Raw genomic sequence first — 16,730 nt, 5'->3', positions numbered from 1 at the left:
TTGTTCTGTGACTAAGACACTTTTGCAAACTCAACACAAAACACACTGGAAATCACAAAGAGAACACAAATAAAAATAATGATTTTGATTCTCCACGTGTCATATTTTATCAAGTATAAGAATTTAATGTTACAATAGCAAACCTTATTTTTATTCAACATAATGTAAATTTCCACAAACAAGTTTTTCTTCAATTTGAATATATGTGGTCTTAATTTAAACCAAGACCATTATAAAAAGGTGACCCCAACACAACTCTCATGAAGAGTCTTTTAAACCTTTATCTAATGAGTAAAAAATATAAGATTCAATCCTCAACTGTGGGAAAAAAAGTTGTTATATGAGTTTAGGGAAATGTGCTGTGTCTCCAGGATAATTCCAGCCAATCCAGACTCCAGCGTAGAGAGCGTGAGTGAAAGTGGTCTGGACTCTGTGGAGGAGGCTCATGGTACTTTCAGAGACACTGTAAAACGCCAAAACCCCTGCACTGTGGTCTAGGTAAACCCCTATTCTGGACGAGACCGGACCTGAGATCTGGAACTCGTCTGAGTTAAACCGAAATGAAGGACTGGTTTTGTCACAGACTAAGGCCCAGGATTTATCATTGTATCCAAACCCACATTTAAAATAGTTTCCTTTTCGCTGAATATCTCTGTATGAAACAGCTATAAAAAAACATTCCCCGCTCCACTCCACCTCCCAGTAACAGCGGCCCGTCAGACTCTGTCTGCTCAGGACCTGACACCAGGGACTGAATCTGTCTGGATGACGAGGATAACGTATGCATTTCCTCATACGTGTTGCTCTTCTGTTCCCATCAGACAGAGACAGAAGGGTGCGAGCTGTGTTTGGGTCCAGAGTGATTTCTGTATAATATTGTAAGAAGTCCTCTCTGGAGCTGGGTTCATCTAGTGACAGTAAAATCTCGAGTGGCCTCAGTGTGAGCTGTAGTTTGTCCCTGAGTGCTGACACAGCTCTGGTCACATCCTCAAAGTATCTCCGGGGCCCTGTCTGAATCCTGGATGGCTCTGTGCTCTGTGTGTCTGTGGACAGTGAAGTGTAGAGCTGTAGAACCTGGTTATGATCCGGAGTGAGGGACAGTGTGCCTAACTCAGAGATGCTCCTCTTCAGCTCAATCACGTCCTGCTGCAGTTGGTCCTGGAGCTCTTCGACTTGGTTCAGTTGGGTCTGCTCCTGGGAGAGGATCTGCTGCTCCACTTCAGAACATCTTTTCTCCAGGAGACGGGCCATCTCTCTGAAGCTGTCCATGCTGCGCTGCACTGCTGTGTGGGCAGAGCTGCTGATGTCCTGGGCCTCCTCCTGTTTGGGCCTCTTCTGATCTGTCTCTTTGTCCAGGAGACTCTGGAGCAGCAGGGCCCCCTCTGAGGCGTGGTCCTTGTGCTGGTCCACAGAGCAGAGGTAACAGATGCTCTGCTGGTTACTGCGGCAGAATAAATCCATCACTTTTTGGTGTTGAAAGCAGATGTTTTCATGGAGCTTGTGGGACGACGCCACCAGCTGGTGTTTCTGTAATGTGGCAGAATCATAATGAGCCTGGAGGTGGTTCTCACAGTATGAAGCCACACACTGCAGACAGGACTTGACAGCTTTCATCTTCGTCCTAGTGTACACATCACAGGACACATCCTGAGGTCCGGCATAGCAATGGTCAGCAGGGGGCGCAGGTAGCCCAGTCTTCTTTAGCTGTTCTACTATACCTGCTAACATGATGTTTTTAATGAGGACAGGCCTAGGGCTGAAGCTCTGGCGACACTCGGGACAGCTATAGAGCTGCTTCTCGTCCTCTTGGTCCCAGTGGTGTTGGACACAGTTCCTGCAGTAGCTGTGTCCACAGGGAGTAGTCACCGGATCCTTCAATAGATCCAAACACACGGGACAGAAAAAAGCTTCTTGGTCAAGTGCTTTCTGTGCCATCTCTCCTGTATCAGAACGACTGAGAGTTTGACTTAGACACAAATGAAACTTAAAATTAATGCATGAAAATTAAGAGTGAGAGCAGTGGGAGGAGCCAGCCCACACCCACAGCTCTCTGTAGATCTGAGGATCTGTCATCAAGTTGTTTTTGAAATAAATATCCAAAGTGAAAACCAACAAATGTCATAAAAACTTAGTTTTGTCTGGTAATGGCCCAACAAACTCAAGTGTCTGGCTGCAGCCCTTAATCCAGAGTCCCCTACACGGCAGACCTTAACCAGGAGGAACCTTCACAGACAGGTCTAGAAGAACACATGAAGTAAACACACTTCAAAGCAAATATAACACATTGCTCTCACGGAAGCACTTAAAGGAAATACACTTCAAAGCAAATATACGTCAATAAAATAAAATCTTCTTCTTCTGCTTCTTCTTTGGTGTTTTATGGCGGCTGGTATCCAAGTGTTTAAATGAGAACGCGACTTGAGCCGCCATTATAAGCACAACTGCCGTGTGACTTGGTTCAACGCGCGGGACACCACGCACGTTTTCATTTGACTGCCAACCGCCATAAAAAGCAACACAACAACTACACTTGTGCACGGTGGCAAAGGCGGTTAGCGCTCTTGCCTCCCAAAAAGGAGATCATGGGTTCGATTCCCGGACCAGACCAACATCACATGATCTCTCTCTGGGTGGAGTCTGCATGTTCTCCCTGTGTTATTGTGGGTTCCCTCTGGGTTCTCCGGCTTCCTCCCACTGTCCAAAGACATGCATGTGTTAAGTTAAATTGGTGGCTCTAGCCCTGCGACGAATTGGCCACTGTCCAGGGTGTACCCCGCCTAAGGCCCGAAGTCACTGGGATAGGCTCCAGTCACCCGCGACCCCGAAAGGGAACAAGCGGTAGAAAATGGATGGATGGATGGATGGACAACAACTACACTGAACATCGATGCCAAAGGCATATATATATAATATATATATATATATAAAATATATATATAAATGCAGGTCCCTGGCCAGCCTGGCGAAGTCGAAGAAAAAAAAAGTCGTGTGGGAGAGACAGGAGAAGGCGGAGGAGAGTAGATCGATGGTCGGTGGCGTTCTGGACAGCGAGGAGGAGCAGCCTAAGTCCCTTAGCTTGTCCGAGGGTTCTAGAAGTGAGCAGCTGATATCGGGGATGAGGGCTCAACGTGTAAGGTGTTCATAAAGCTTGCACAGAATAATGCGTCCTTCAAGGAGTGGAATGCAGTGGCATTGACAAAGAGCCTAAATGTAGCTGTGCGAGTGTCCTTAGTGATGGCTCGCTGCTGGTCGTGTGCAAGGACTGTAATGGCAGAAAATGGGTCATGTCATGTCATTCTAATGTTGTTTTAGGCCATGACATGTCACGGAATTAATATCTTTGTTGTTCTCCTGTGTGCAGATGGGATAAGAATATGAGGTCCTGATTATACTGAATATCTACTGTCCGGCGCCTCTTAATCATCAATTAATGCGTCAGGACCGGATTCAGTGTGGAAATGGTCTTTGATTAAACCTCTGAAGAGATGGCTGGAACCGTCACAGACGTGATAGTCTGGTCTATCTCTTTTTGAGCTGATTTGGGTTGTGATTATGTTATGTTTGTTACCACCTATAAAAGGTGTACTTTGTAAATTGTAAAGTTAGGTAGGGACAGAACGAACTTGTCTTAGGGAAAGTGAGGGTGTTTATCCACTGTGCACGTGAATAAACTTCCACCTTTTGAGAGAGACCGAGAGACTCTGTTTCTGCTTCAAGTTATTGCCTGGTTACTCTTTACTTGATCATTGTTTACAGGAAACTGCCGTAACAATTTTGGCGTCACGAACAGGATCCTTCGGCGGCGGTCCATCTTTTCGGGGTTCGTGTGAAGCAGGGCTGGCCACCTGGAACACCACATTCCAGCCTCCACTCTCCACGGTTTGAGACGGGAGGCCTGCGTCACCGGCCCGGAGGAGAGGAGCGCCGACGTTCGGATTCGAAAACAACCACCGCGGTGAGTTTTTTTTTTGTCTCTCTCAACTAGGTCGAATCATAGGGTATTAATCTGTTTTTGTAATTTTTTTTGGTTCTTTGTTTTACTCTCGGATCTGTTTTGAATATTTCTTGTGATATTTTGCTAAAGTTACATTTACTAGTGTCTGTAGGAGGACATTGTTTGTTTTTATAACACACTCGAGATAACCATAATCAGAAGGCAGAAGGCCACTGCAAAGAAGAGCCCACTTATTTCACTAGCTAAAGCAATTTAAAAATTGTCTTGTAGTCTAGTTTTGCCTGGGGTAAAAATAGTCTTAGCGAGTGGTGGACCCTAGACTAAAGAAGAGTGGAAGGTACGATTTAGCATAACACAGACTTGTGATTTTGACTTAACGTACGGTTACAAAATGGGGAAAAATCAATCGAAGTGTGTAAAAATTCCTGAGACACCAGTAATGTTGATAATGTCAAACAAGTATGGGGCGGAGTGTTTAGAATGCCTGCCGATCTGGACTGAAAAATATGGGTTCCCAGTAGGAGGGTCTTTAAGCATGAGTCAAATTGCAAAACTTAAAACAAACTTAGAGGAAGCACAAGAGAAGCTGTTAAAATCTAAAAAAGTATCAAGTGAGTCGGTTAAGTGGGTGCGGAAACACGAGAAGTGGGTAAAAGTATGGGAGACGGAAGCTGAGTCACGTGAGCGAAAGAGACTATGTAAACAATTGACTGTGAAGGTTGAATGTGAGGAAGAAGGAGAGAGTCGAAAACCGCCGCAATATTCACATACTGCTGCCAACCCTTATCTCATAGCAGACACCAGCACACACACGGCTGGTGCGCGCCCACGCATACACGCACTCACACTCAGACCGCCACAACTGGGAGAACGGATCACTTCGTCTATGCCTTCTCTTTATCCAGATTTGACCGGTCTTTCTGCGGCGCTGCTCGACACCGACCTGGACGCCTACCCCAGCGGTCGACCCCACCCAAACCCACCACCAGAACTCGAGGAGGACGGAGCCACAGGGGGCATCGAGCCAACGCAAGTAAAATACAAAAAACCCAAACCTGCTCAAGTAGAAAAGGACTGGACTAACCTTCTACGGACAGGACAAAATATTGGACCACACATGTCCTTGCCAATGGTGGAGGTGGCAGGCCCGGAGGGACAGATGTTTGTTTATAGACCCTGGAGCCCAGAAGAGGTCCTGGCCAACTCCAAAGCCCTGCCTGACCCAGTGCCCAATGGGACTACATTTGCTAGAGAATTCGAAGAATTTTGCCAAGAGCTAAGACCTTCCGGGTTAGAATGTAGAAAAATTTTACTATCTGCTCTGAGGACTAGCGATTTTGCAAAAATTAAAGGAGAAATTCCACCTAATGACATGCGGGCCGACAAACCAGTCTATGAACACAATGTGGGATACATTGCGGCTATAAAGGGGCTGAATACGGCCATCACTGAGGCCTTTCTAATCAAATATGACCCTGAAGCCCTCCTGGGGTGTAAACAAAAGCCAGACGAGACCACAGACGACTATTTTCATAGATTCTCCGTTTTGTATAAAGAAAAGAGTGGCATGGTAGACACACCGGGCTCAGCATATGAAGAAAGCCTTTGTCGGGCCCTCTGCCCTGGCATCCTTCCAGACATTTTTGCCAAAGTGGAAAAGTTGTATATTGGTGGACTTGACCAGCCCAAGCTCGATGACCTGCGCAGATATGCACGTCATGCGCAAAAGCTTATCTCAAAGACACAAAAAAAAAAGGAAGAGAAACGGGCTACGGAACAACACGAGGCCACACTGACATTTTTTTCCGGTAGACCAGATGGGCATCACCAACGCAGCCGTGGGCGTGGGCGTGGGAGACGAGAACAACGTAGGGGGGCGTGTTTCACATGTGGACAGTTCGGACACTTTGTCAGAGACTGCACAGCTGCACTACAGCAGCCCGGACCTTATGTTAACGATCAACTTCCCACAGCAAATCACGCACCGACCCCCCACGTACCCAGACCACAACATTTTCTCCCCACTATGCGGCCTGGACCTTACTATGCTAACGGACAACTGCCCATGGCCAATCATGGACTCAGATCACAACAAGCTCTGCCCACTCAACCATGTTTAGCTCTTCCAGCTCCTGGACATTATGGGGTGTCGGATTGACTGGCGGGGGCGGAAGGGGGCAGGTCCGAGCACGCAGCAGAGAGAAGGCGATTGGAACTAAACGTCTGGGTGGAAAGGACATTCTTGTGTCTGACGCTGAAAGAAGCACGGTCAGAGGAGTTATCGTAGACGTCCCTACGACGATGTGTGTGGATCAAGCAAAGGGGAATTTGACTGGAGCTAAGGTGGTGGAAGCTAGGCGGTTGAAGGTGGCCGGTTTGGGGTAAGATGTGACAGCCTGTCGGTAATGATAAAAGTTGAAGGTAAATGCCTGCCTAGTAAGGTGTTGAAGGGGAATCTAAATATGTTAACCATTACCATATTGTATAATCAAGTATATTCATTTTACGAAACTGTTTTACGAAACTGTTTTACGAAACTATTAAAAGTATAACTAACTATATTCATTTTAGATTGTGTTACACTTGGGTTAACTCCTTATACGCACAACACATAGTCCATTTGAGACACTCACTGCTCCTTTTGAGACATTCTTTGATACGGACGGACACCTTCCCGGAGCAGCTGCAGACTTCAAGGCCACAGACGTGCGAAAGAGCTCATGGAAGAATACTGGAAGGAGGCGTCAACCGTCATATTCCGCCTAATATCTGAATGTTATAAATATAACGCGGCGCAGGGATTTCGGCGCTTCTGGACCATGTATTTCAGTTAATGCAGCGTCTAGCAGAGGTCCAGTGAAAGAACAGACTTTGGGACCCCGCCAGAGGCCAGTTTCATCTTGATAACAGTGATAGTGTCCAATTAGCATGTTCTTCAGACTAACAGTCAGCTTGGGCTTTGACAATGATGTCAGTAGATAATGTAAGTAGCAGCAATGTGGAGAGCAGAAAGTTACTCACCATCTAAGGCGACATAACCTGCCGCTCTCTTGGCCAGGCAATCTGGGCCTCTGGCCCTGGAAACAAAGTCCTGTCTTTTGGTGTGGGCAGGGCATATAACAAAAGCAATAGCTGAGAGCAATACAAGTGCATAATCTAACCTTTTGAGTAAATCTGGATGTCTGACTAGACCCCCTTTAGCTGTTTTGAAATAATTTCTTCTCCATTCTGCCAGGTGAGTGACTATGACGCCCGCGGCGTAAGCAAAGTCCAAGTAGATAGTCACCGGTTGGTCAGTTGAGTCCTTGAAAGTTCCAAGATCTCTGCACGTGTGCAAATGGGTAGTCAGAGTGTAGAAGAACACCAATCAACAAAAGAATTTCCCTCAGCCTTAACAACAGCAGCGGCAGCAGCAGACAGGTAGCCGTCCCGCTTCCTGAAACAGCAGCCATCTGTAAAGAAAACTATGCCTTCAGTTAGAGGTTTGAAAGAGAGATCATATTGTGCCTTGGCCAAGGTCTTAGTAAGAGAAACAAAGTCATGAGGAGTACCCTCACAAGAGAGGTTTGAGGTTGTCAGCCATGTTGACACCCTCCACAGAAAATTAAGTCCAGTCCAAGGTGGCAGTGTTCTTCTTCATCCGTTTCTCACGAATAAGTGCACGCAACGAGGCAGTGACCATTGTATTGTCTGGAATGAACAGGCGACTGTAGTCTCAAAGGCTAAGAAAAGAGAGCATGTGTCCACAGTCATGGGTTTAAGATGGGTCTGGATCATGTTTATATGTTCAGGAGAGATACAATTAACTACACTAGACACTGTTCATCCTAAGAAGTTCACAGATCTCCTACAGCATTGTAGCTTCTTCTGAGAGATTTTAAAGCCGCACTTGTGAAGCCTCAGCAAGACATGTTTGGTGGCAGACAGACACGTTGAGACAATGGGAGCTGCCAGCAGGAGATCATCCACATACTGCATCAGTATGACTCTCTGGCAGCTGAAAAGTTGAAAGCGCCTGGTTAAAGATTCCAGGACTTAATTTAAACCCTTGTGTCCATCTAGTGTATTGCAATTTCGCACCCAAAACAAAGCCAAAACATGTTGGACCCCAGGAGACAGCGGGATGCAGAAAAAGGCATTGGCCAACTCAATGGTGGTAAACCACGTATAAGATGATTCCAATGTTTGCAAACTCCTGTACGGGTCGAGTGCAAGGGGGTTCAGTGACTAGTTCATTAATTTTCCTAAAGTAATAAGTAGGTCTAAATTTAGAGGGGTCCGTCTCCAGGTACAGGTAGAATTGGAGTGTTCATTGTTGGGTGATGATAGTTCCAGCACACCACCGGCTCACAACCCAGACCATGTCTCTGTAACTGGGGGTAGTTCAGTGTGATGCCAATCAGTCCTAAATCTTTCACCTGATGAGCCGGTGAGACCGCCAGGGACAAGTGTGACACGCTACCCTCAGACATTCTATACCAATCCAAATGTTCTTTGATCAGCTGACAATAAGCAGCTACTCCTTCTTTTTCCTACCAAAATTTGATCAAATGCAATAGTTTTAGTATGTCTGGAAATTTTAACATCAAATTTATATTGAAATACATCATTATCAAACCTGTCATAAAACAGAGTGCAATGGAGGGAGTCCTGTGGTGCGTGGTAGGATGCCAGAGTGTCAATTCAGGGTCTCCATGCCAGGTACTGTGCAGCCACGCCTTCTGTGATGTCGGTCAGGTGGGCCCAGTAAATGTTAGCAAAAGTTTGTGTCTCTTGGTATTGCCTTAATTATTGTCCAGTAGCAGTACTAGCAGTGCAGCATACAGATTGTCCATCCAGAAATGCAACAATTAGTCCTTTATCAGAGCATAAAACAGAGGCTCCAGTCTTCATCAGGAGATTGCGTTCAAGCAGGTTCAATGTCAGTGTGTAGAGGTTTAGTCCATGGCAGAGATTGGTGAGTCTTACGGTGGAGGGGGAAGTTGATGGACGAGTGTGTGGCTCCGGTGTCCACCAGCATAGGTACAGCTTGTCCCTCCACCTTCACATGGAGCATAGGCTCTGCTTGACATAGCTCCTGCCTCTCTGGACGCCCATAGTATTCCTTGTCTTCGTGGCCAGTGTAACCCCACTGTGGGAGTCTCAGCATTTTGTCGTGCATCAGGTCGAGGCCTGTGCCCAGTGGGGGCTCCTCATCTTCCACGGTGAGGAGCTGGTTGTGGCCAGGCTCGCATCCAACAGTCAGTAGATCCACAGCAATAGCATGTTCCTTCCTCCCATTGTTGATCAGTCTGAAATCCTCGACCACAACTTATTCCACCTCGGGCTCCTCAAAAGCCTCCTTTGAATCCTCCCTTAAAGCCTCCACCTTTTTCATGTACTTTGTCTTTTTTTAGATCTTTTACTTTAATTTTTAGTAACTGTTCCTGCAATTTCTGTTTCTCTGATTTGTCACCTTCCTTGCTAAGTCAAAGCATGCACCACGACTCTCCTGAACCAAGCGTCATCACCATCCATGAGGTGAGGGTTCATATTTAGATGTTCTTTAACATTCATGTATATTATTTTCCTATTTGAATATCTCATTAGGTTTCTTCCTGTCACGTCTGTCCACTCAAACACTTCTGGTACCATTCTTCTGGTCCATCAGTGGTAGTCCATGGTGTGAGGCCGGAAGTGCTGGCGGCTGGATCAGAATATGTTTCCCTAATCATTGTATAAAATCTTTGAGGCTAAAGGCCAAAGGGCACTTCTACACGACACTCCTTGGCCCACGGACCGCGAGGACGATAAATGGTCGTCCGATGGTCGTCGAGTTTTCCGCAGTTTAGTCCCAATCTTTCATCACGTCAAGGTCACCAAGTTGTCGGCGTGCTCGTTTATGAAAGAAGGGGCAAGAATCAGAAAGTTAAAATCAGTCAGATGTTTAATCCCTGCCATTTACAAGACTAATACAGATAAACGGAGCGCCTACCTAAAATGTCCCTAACGAATGTGAGACGTCTTACACGGGTGGTCCGGACGCGCCGAAATCCCTGCTCCGCGTTATATTTATAACATTCAGATATTAGGCGGAATATGACGGTTGACGCCTCCTTCCAGTATTCTTCCATGAGCTCTTTCGCACGTCTGTGGCCTTGAAGTCTGCAGCTGCTCCGGGAAGGTGTCCATCCTTATTAAAAAATGTCTCAAAAGGAGCAGTGAGTGTCTCAAATGAAACAATAGACTATGTGTTGTGTGTATAAGGAGTTAACCCAAGTGTAACACAGTCTAAAATGAATATAGTTGGTTATACTTTTAATACAGTTTCGTAAAACAGTTTCGTAAAATGAATATAGTTGATTATATAATATGGTAATGGTTAACATATTTAGATTCCCCTGCAGTGTTCATTGGGTACATGTGCTATAGCGTCAGGCCATATGTTCCACCGCCCCTGCGTTGCTTTAAGTGCCAGCACTTTGGGCATAATTGCAGCGGTCTGCAGAGGGAAGCAAAGATCTGGTAATGTGCAGGAGATCACGAGTATGGGAAGTGTTGCGAAGGAGCAAAACTGAAGTGCTGTAACTGTGGGGAAGAACATAGCTCTGCCTACGGGGGATGCAGGTTTACCAAAAGAGCTGCTTAGATGCCAGACTTTATTCGTAGTCCTAGCAGTTCTTCTTCCAGTGTTGTTGTATGGCGACTGGTGTCCAGATGTGTTTTATTTTCTGCCTTTTGACATGCAAACAACTAAAGAATAAAGCCTAAAGAATAAAGTCTCTCCCCCTCTCCCTCCCTCCCTCCCTCCCTCTCTCTCTCCCTCCCTCCCTCTCCCACTCCCTCCCTCTCCCTCCCTCTCTCCCTCCCCCTCTCCCCCTCTCCCCCCCTCTCTCTCTCTCTCTCTCGCTCGACTGGCTCCGTCACAAAATTCTAAAGAATAAAGTCTAAAGAATTCCGCAGACACTCATGCGACGGAGTCTGAGGACTGCGAAACGTCTGAGGAGTAAAGTCTGGCGGTAATGCAACACTCGGATGCCAGCCGCCATAAAACAACAACAACAACAACAACAACAACACTCATAATGCCCAAATTCATTTAAATGGGGAAAAAGTACTAATACTTTTGAAAATTCTGCAAAAAGTACAAGTTGTTCAAATGTCAAAAGTAATAGCACACTTACTGTGAAAGCGATCATAATGAGGTATAACTTGTTGAAATCGGTTAAAGCGTTAAGGAGTTGAAACTGACTGAATGGAGTACTAATACTTTTGCAAATTCTGTAAAAGTACAAGTTTTTCAAATGTCAAAAGTAATAGCACACGTACTACTGTGAAAGCGATCACAATGAGGTATAACATGTTGAAATCGGTTGAAGCGTTAAGGAGTTGAAACTGGCTAAATGGAAAATCATGGAAAATATAATAATACAAAATTTGTGACATCACTCACAATACAAGAACATATAGTGCCTGCGTGACATCACGCAGACGCTCAATTACTCAGAAAAGGTGACTCCAACACAACCCTCATAAAGAGTCTTCTAAGCCTAAAAATAAGGTTTATGATTAGTTTTTTTAAATATATATATATATATATATATAATATATATATATATAAAATCCTAGTGAAAGTGGACTGGACTCTGTGAAAGAGGCTCATGGTACTTTCAGGGACACTGTAAAACGCCAAAACCCGTGCACTGTGGACCAGTTCTGGACGAGACCGGATCTGAGACCTGGGACTGAACTGAGTTAAACAGAAATTAAAGACTGGTTTTCACAGTCTAAGGCCCAGGTTTTATTATTGTATCCAAATATCTCTTTATGAAACTGCTATATAAACCCATGTCCCGCTCCAATAAGGAATAAAGTCTGGCGGTAATGCAACACTCGGATGTCAACCGCCATAAAACAACAACAACAACAAGAACAACAACAACAACAACACTCCACCTTCCAGTGACAGTGGCCCGTCAGACTCTGCTCAGGACCTGACACCAGCAACTGAATCCATCTGGATGACGAGGATAACTCTGGTCTTCCCTCAACTGTTGCTCTTCTGTTTCCATCAGACAGAGACAGACTGGTAGGAGCTGTGTTTGGGTCCAGAGGAATTTTCTGGAAGCAGGAAGCACCGAGCAACAACACTTTAAGGCCGATCAATATCAATATACTGCAACTCATTCTAATATGCAATTTAATGATTTTTGCAATGATTTGAACTTAACTGATGCTTGGAGACACCTTAATTCCGACATTGCTCAATTTTGATGGTTTAGCTCGAACTATACCTCGAAATCTAGAATTGACCACTAGATCTCAAACAATCTAATATAAATATAAATTATATAATATAATAATAATATAAATATTTCTGCAGCCACTTTGACTGACCAGTGTTATTTATTTACAAGATTATTGCAAAAACATTAAATTCATTATTAACAATATCAATTGTAATGAGGAACTTGAAATGAGAGTTCCTAAAATACAAAGTCAGAGAATATTCCATTTCTTTTAGTAGAAAGAAAAAAATGGTGACGCGTGCCTGTGATTATGACGTGGTTCTGTGAACACCCCCCGTCAGTTTGGAGATTCGAGGAAAGGAGATAGTCTGTAATATAGCTAAAAACTGCGGGAATCAATCAAAAAAACACTCTGGGTACATATATGAAGCACAAATAGCAATGTAAGAAGGTTAAAAGCTCTGAAAAGTCGATTTTGCATGTTATGGGACCTTTAAGGACTACGACGAAGTCTGAGGAATAAAGTCTGGCGGTAATGCAACACTCGGATGCCAACCGCCATAAAACAACAACAACAACAACAACAACAACAGCAACAACTGCAACAAATCTGTTCAAAGATAAGCAAATAATTCTAAATTTTCAATCTACTCTAGATCAAATCTATATTCATAAAGCCCAAAGAGCATTTATTAGATCCAGGGCAAAATTGATAAAAGATGGAGAGAAAAAAATAACATTCAATCTTTGTAAATTGATAATATAGAAATTTCAGATGAAAAAACAATATCTTTAGAAATGTTTAAGTTTTATGGCCAACTTTACACTTCAAAGTTCTCTGTAAAAGACAGTGAAGCTTTTCTAAATGAGATGGCTCAACACATCCCAAAAATCAAATCAAATCAAATCAATTTATTTTTGTAAGGCCCAAAATCACAACAACAGTTGCCTCTGAGGGCCACAGGGAGAAATGAATCAACAGTGTCTGTGGTGGCGATGGAGTCAGACAATGTCTGTGGTGGCGAGGGACGATGTCCCAGGGTCCTCTGTCCGTGTAATAGCCCGATATCTATAGATGAACTTGACACTACAATCTGCAAATTATCTCCAAATAAAGCCCCTGGTACATTTGGACTCACTGGAATCTTTTACATTTTTTTCAGGGAAGACATAAGACAATTACTTTATCGTGTTTTTTTAAGAGATTTTTGAAACCTGCTCACTTTCAACTACTATGAGACATGCGGTTATTATTTCCATTCCAAAACCTGTAGAAAAATGTAGAATCATAGAAAACACACTCAACTTATCACACTCTCAAATTCTGATTACAAGATTTCAATATACATTTTTGCCTCCCGTCTTCAATCAGGGCTCACAAATATCATTGCGGGGACGCGATCAAAGTTTTTTTTTTAAAAGGCAGGTCAATTCATAACAATATAAGACAGGTTATGGGTTTAATCGAATACAAAGACTAATAGAATATGATGGGTTTATTTTCTTTTTGGACTTTTACAAGGCCTTTGATACAGTAGAACATTCTTTTATTATTTCTGCACTTGAACATTTGGGGTTTGGTATCAAATTTAAAAATTTCTTCTCAAGGGGCTCTACTCAGAGCTTCAAAGTAGATGTTTGTATTCCTCAGGGCTCAGGTCCCATCTCACAGTAAATTTGTATTTTGGTCCCTGAATTGTTAGCCATTAACATTAAAAACTGTAATTATATTGAGAAATTAAATTGGGTTCTGAAATAATCATCAGTCAGCTGGCAGGTGATACAACTTTATTTCTAAAAATCAGTATCAAATTATGAAATCCATTGAAAAAATTTGAAAACATCTCTAGAGCTAGAATCTTTTAAAAAATGCAAGCTTTTCTCTCCCCTTGACCCGATTAAAATATATCTGCCACATCCTCGTCAAAACAAATAAAATATTTGGTTATCCAGCTTTGTACAGAACAAAAAATTCAATTTTTCAATTTTTTCAAGAAATGTCGGTCTATGAATATAGAAAGCAAGCTTAATGAATGTAAAACTAAATTGAATATTTGGCTTCAAAGAGACTTGTCAATTCCAGGACGTATTTATCTTACCAAAATGGAAAGTTTATACAGGTGTATTTACCCACTTTACTCAAATGCCATCTCTATAAACTTAATCAAAGCTATAAATCAAACCACATTATGAAATAAATTTCAAATGGCCAAATAGACCACATTATGAAATAAATTTCATATTCATGTACAAGAAATAAGCGTCATTGATTTAGAATGCCTCAATGCAACCCTAAAGATCACCTGGTTAAAATTGGGATTAAACATGACAACGATTTATGGTACTGTATCCCTAACTTTATTTTTAATACATTGGGTGGACTAAAACTTCTACTAGTATGTGATTTCGAAATCAGTAAGCTTTCTGAGTCCTTATCAGAGTTCCATAAACAAATGTTATTGTACTGGAAATGCAAGCTAGGCCAGGGGAGTAGCTCGCCTAGGGCACCAAAAGTGCTGGGGCCGGCCCTGCTCGTGGTCAACCATAGATGTTGAGTTTATCCAGGATCCTTCTGTCCCCCACCTCCTGCACCGAGTCCAGAGCACAGCCCAGAACGGAGCTGGACTTCTTGATGACTTTGTCCAGCTTCTTCCTCTCCCTCTCTGTGATGCTGCTGCTCCAGCAGACCACACCGTACAGGAGGGCTGATGCCACCACAGAGTCGTAGAAGGTCTTAAGGAGTGGCCCTGTCACTCCAAAAGACCTGAGTCTCCTCAGGAGGTAGAGCCGAATCTGGCTCTTCCTGTACAGTGCGTCTGAGGTATAGTGCGTCTTTTCTATTGTACTGCAGTCCTAGTTTTCTTGTTGGAAATACAAAATTGGATCAATTCCATATTTCCATCCTCCTCAATCTCATTTAATAAGGATGACATAATCTTTGGTATATTAATTCAATGTAAAAAAATAGGAACTCTGTATAAACTCAAAGCCCAAACAAAGTATGTGTGAAATCCATGGTGAAATCCATTTGAATTCTCTGGACTCGAGCTGAATATGAACCCCCCTTGCTCTCTATACACTTTTTTATGAATATAATTTATCAATTTACATTCATTGTATGTTTTCCTCAACCAAACAGCAGTAATATTATTGACATGCAGCGATGTTTGTTATTTTGCAATTACACAGTTGTGTGTCATGTTCAATAAAAAAATAAATTAAAAAAAGAAGGCGGAAGGCGCGTGAATATGACGCACTGTGCTGTATAAAGCCCGCCTTCTTCCTCCGTCACATCCTCTTTCCGTGCTCTTCTCGCTTTGAGGTAGGGAAAACATTTTTCACATCGCACAATCCAAAGTAATCTACTCTTTTTGTTAATCATCTGCAGATTCTAACAAGTTACTTTGATTTGTTTTACAGAATTCTCTCCCCACGATGAGAGCCAAGGTAAGAAAATGTTATGTTTTTGTTTGTTCCCCTATTGACGCTAGCATGGTGCGCAGTTGATGCCAGAACAATGCTCATTTTTGTAATACCAACTCTTAAGTATACTTGACTACTGTTGTGTACTGTATCATAACGTCCTTTTTGTGTTTAACCTGAGATTTCTTTTCCTGTTTAAAAAAACTAACCTGCAGTGCTACAGTTGCACGCTTCTCTAGCCTAGTAGCTTAGCATGCTGTCAATGTCTATTTATCTCGAAGCTTTTAATACAATATCTATGCATTTAAAATATATCGCACTGAAATTGTATCAAATGTAACGTTTTTTTTTTTTCCACAGTGGAGGAAGAAGCGTATGCGCAGGTAAGCTTGTTCACTAGCACAAGAGTCGCCAAAGTAAATCTAGTTTATCGATCAAATATTCGTATGAAATTGGCTTTCCCCAAACCATTGGTCAATGCCATATCAAACCCAGATTCTTTTCTCTAGGTTAGAGGAACTACATACCGGTTCACTTAAGGATTAGTGAAATAAAGCCTCCCAACCTTTTTATGAGCGCATGATAGATGAAAGGCACTATCATTGAGTTTGAAAATGTAATTTTAAGTTTTCGATGTTAATGTGATTTAGAATATCAGCAAGAAAATGTAGGCTCAAATGTACATGTTTTATTTCAAGGCCTATGGCTAGCTGAAATACTTGTGCTGTGTAAGTAACATTCACTGGGATGGTGTGAGGTCCCCTTTACTCCTGATTTGTTTACCACCAGGCTGAAGCGTAAAAGGAGAAAGATGAGGCAGAGGTCCAAGTAAGCCCTCACTCCTTCGCTGGCTGTAAGTCTGGGCTGTCCAGAAGTTGTGACCAGGAGGACCTGGGTCCGTGCTGCCTGAGGAATGGCTGTTTGGTCTACTAATTGGTGTCCCGGGACAACTGTGGAAGCTCTGGAAAAGGGCCTGAACATCGAACTACAGCTTGACTCGTTCATGGACCAGAAAATTATTGCTCTGTCAACGTGTGTTTTGATCAATAAATGGAACATGTTCTTAAAAGTTTACACCTTTTTTTTTTTAATACTTTCATAAGTAAGAATTACACCAAGTTTGT

The 16,730-nt window shown here is 43.1% G+C and overlaps 1 protein-coding gene and 1 long non-coding RNA gene across 2 annotated transcripts; one reads left to right on the top strand and one right to left on the bottom strand.

Annotated features, from left to right (window-relative positions):
* Positions 1-309: 309 nt before the first annotated feature.
* LOC140366316 (E3 ubiquitin/ISG15 ligase TRIM25-like) lies at positions 310-1,953 on the bottom strand. Its single transcript, XM_072452984.1, has one exon. It carries the CDS (start codon positions 1,933-1,935, stop codon positions 337-339), a length of 1,599 nt encoding a protein of 532 aa, XP_072309085.1. The 5' UTR covers positions 1,936-1,953; the 3' UTR covers positions 310-336.
* A 13,464-nt stretch (positions 1,954-15,417) lies between these two features.
* On the top strand, positions 15,418-16,680 carry LOC140366317 (uncharacterized). Its single transcript, XR_011927874.1, has 4 exons — positions 15,418-15,505; positions 15,604-15,630; positions 15,967-15,989; positions 16,396-16,680. It is a non-coding gene; the product is annotated as an uncharacterized lncRNA (long non-coding RNA).
* Positions 16,681-16,730: the final 50 nt, after the last annotated feature.

This window comes from Eucyclogobius newberryi, unplaced genomic scaffold (assembly GCF_026437365.1).
Source record: "Eucyclogobius newberryi isolate DKJ021-1_F unplaced genomic scaffold, fEucNew1.0.hap1 SCAF_19, whole genome shotgun sequence".
NCBI lineage: Eukaryota > Metazoa > Chordata > Actinopteri > Gobiiformes > Gobiidae > Eucyclogobius > Eucyclogobius newberryi.
This window is presented reverse-complemented; position numbering and strand designations above follow the sequence as displayed.

Coding starts and splice junctions, on each gene's coding strand:
- LOC140366316 (XM_072452984.1), bottom strand. CDS start 1,935: ATGGCACAGAAAGCACTTGACCAAGAAGCTTTTTTCTGTCCCGTGTGT.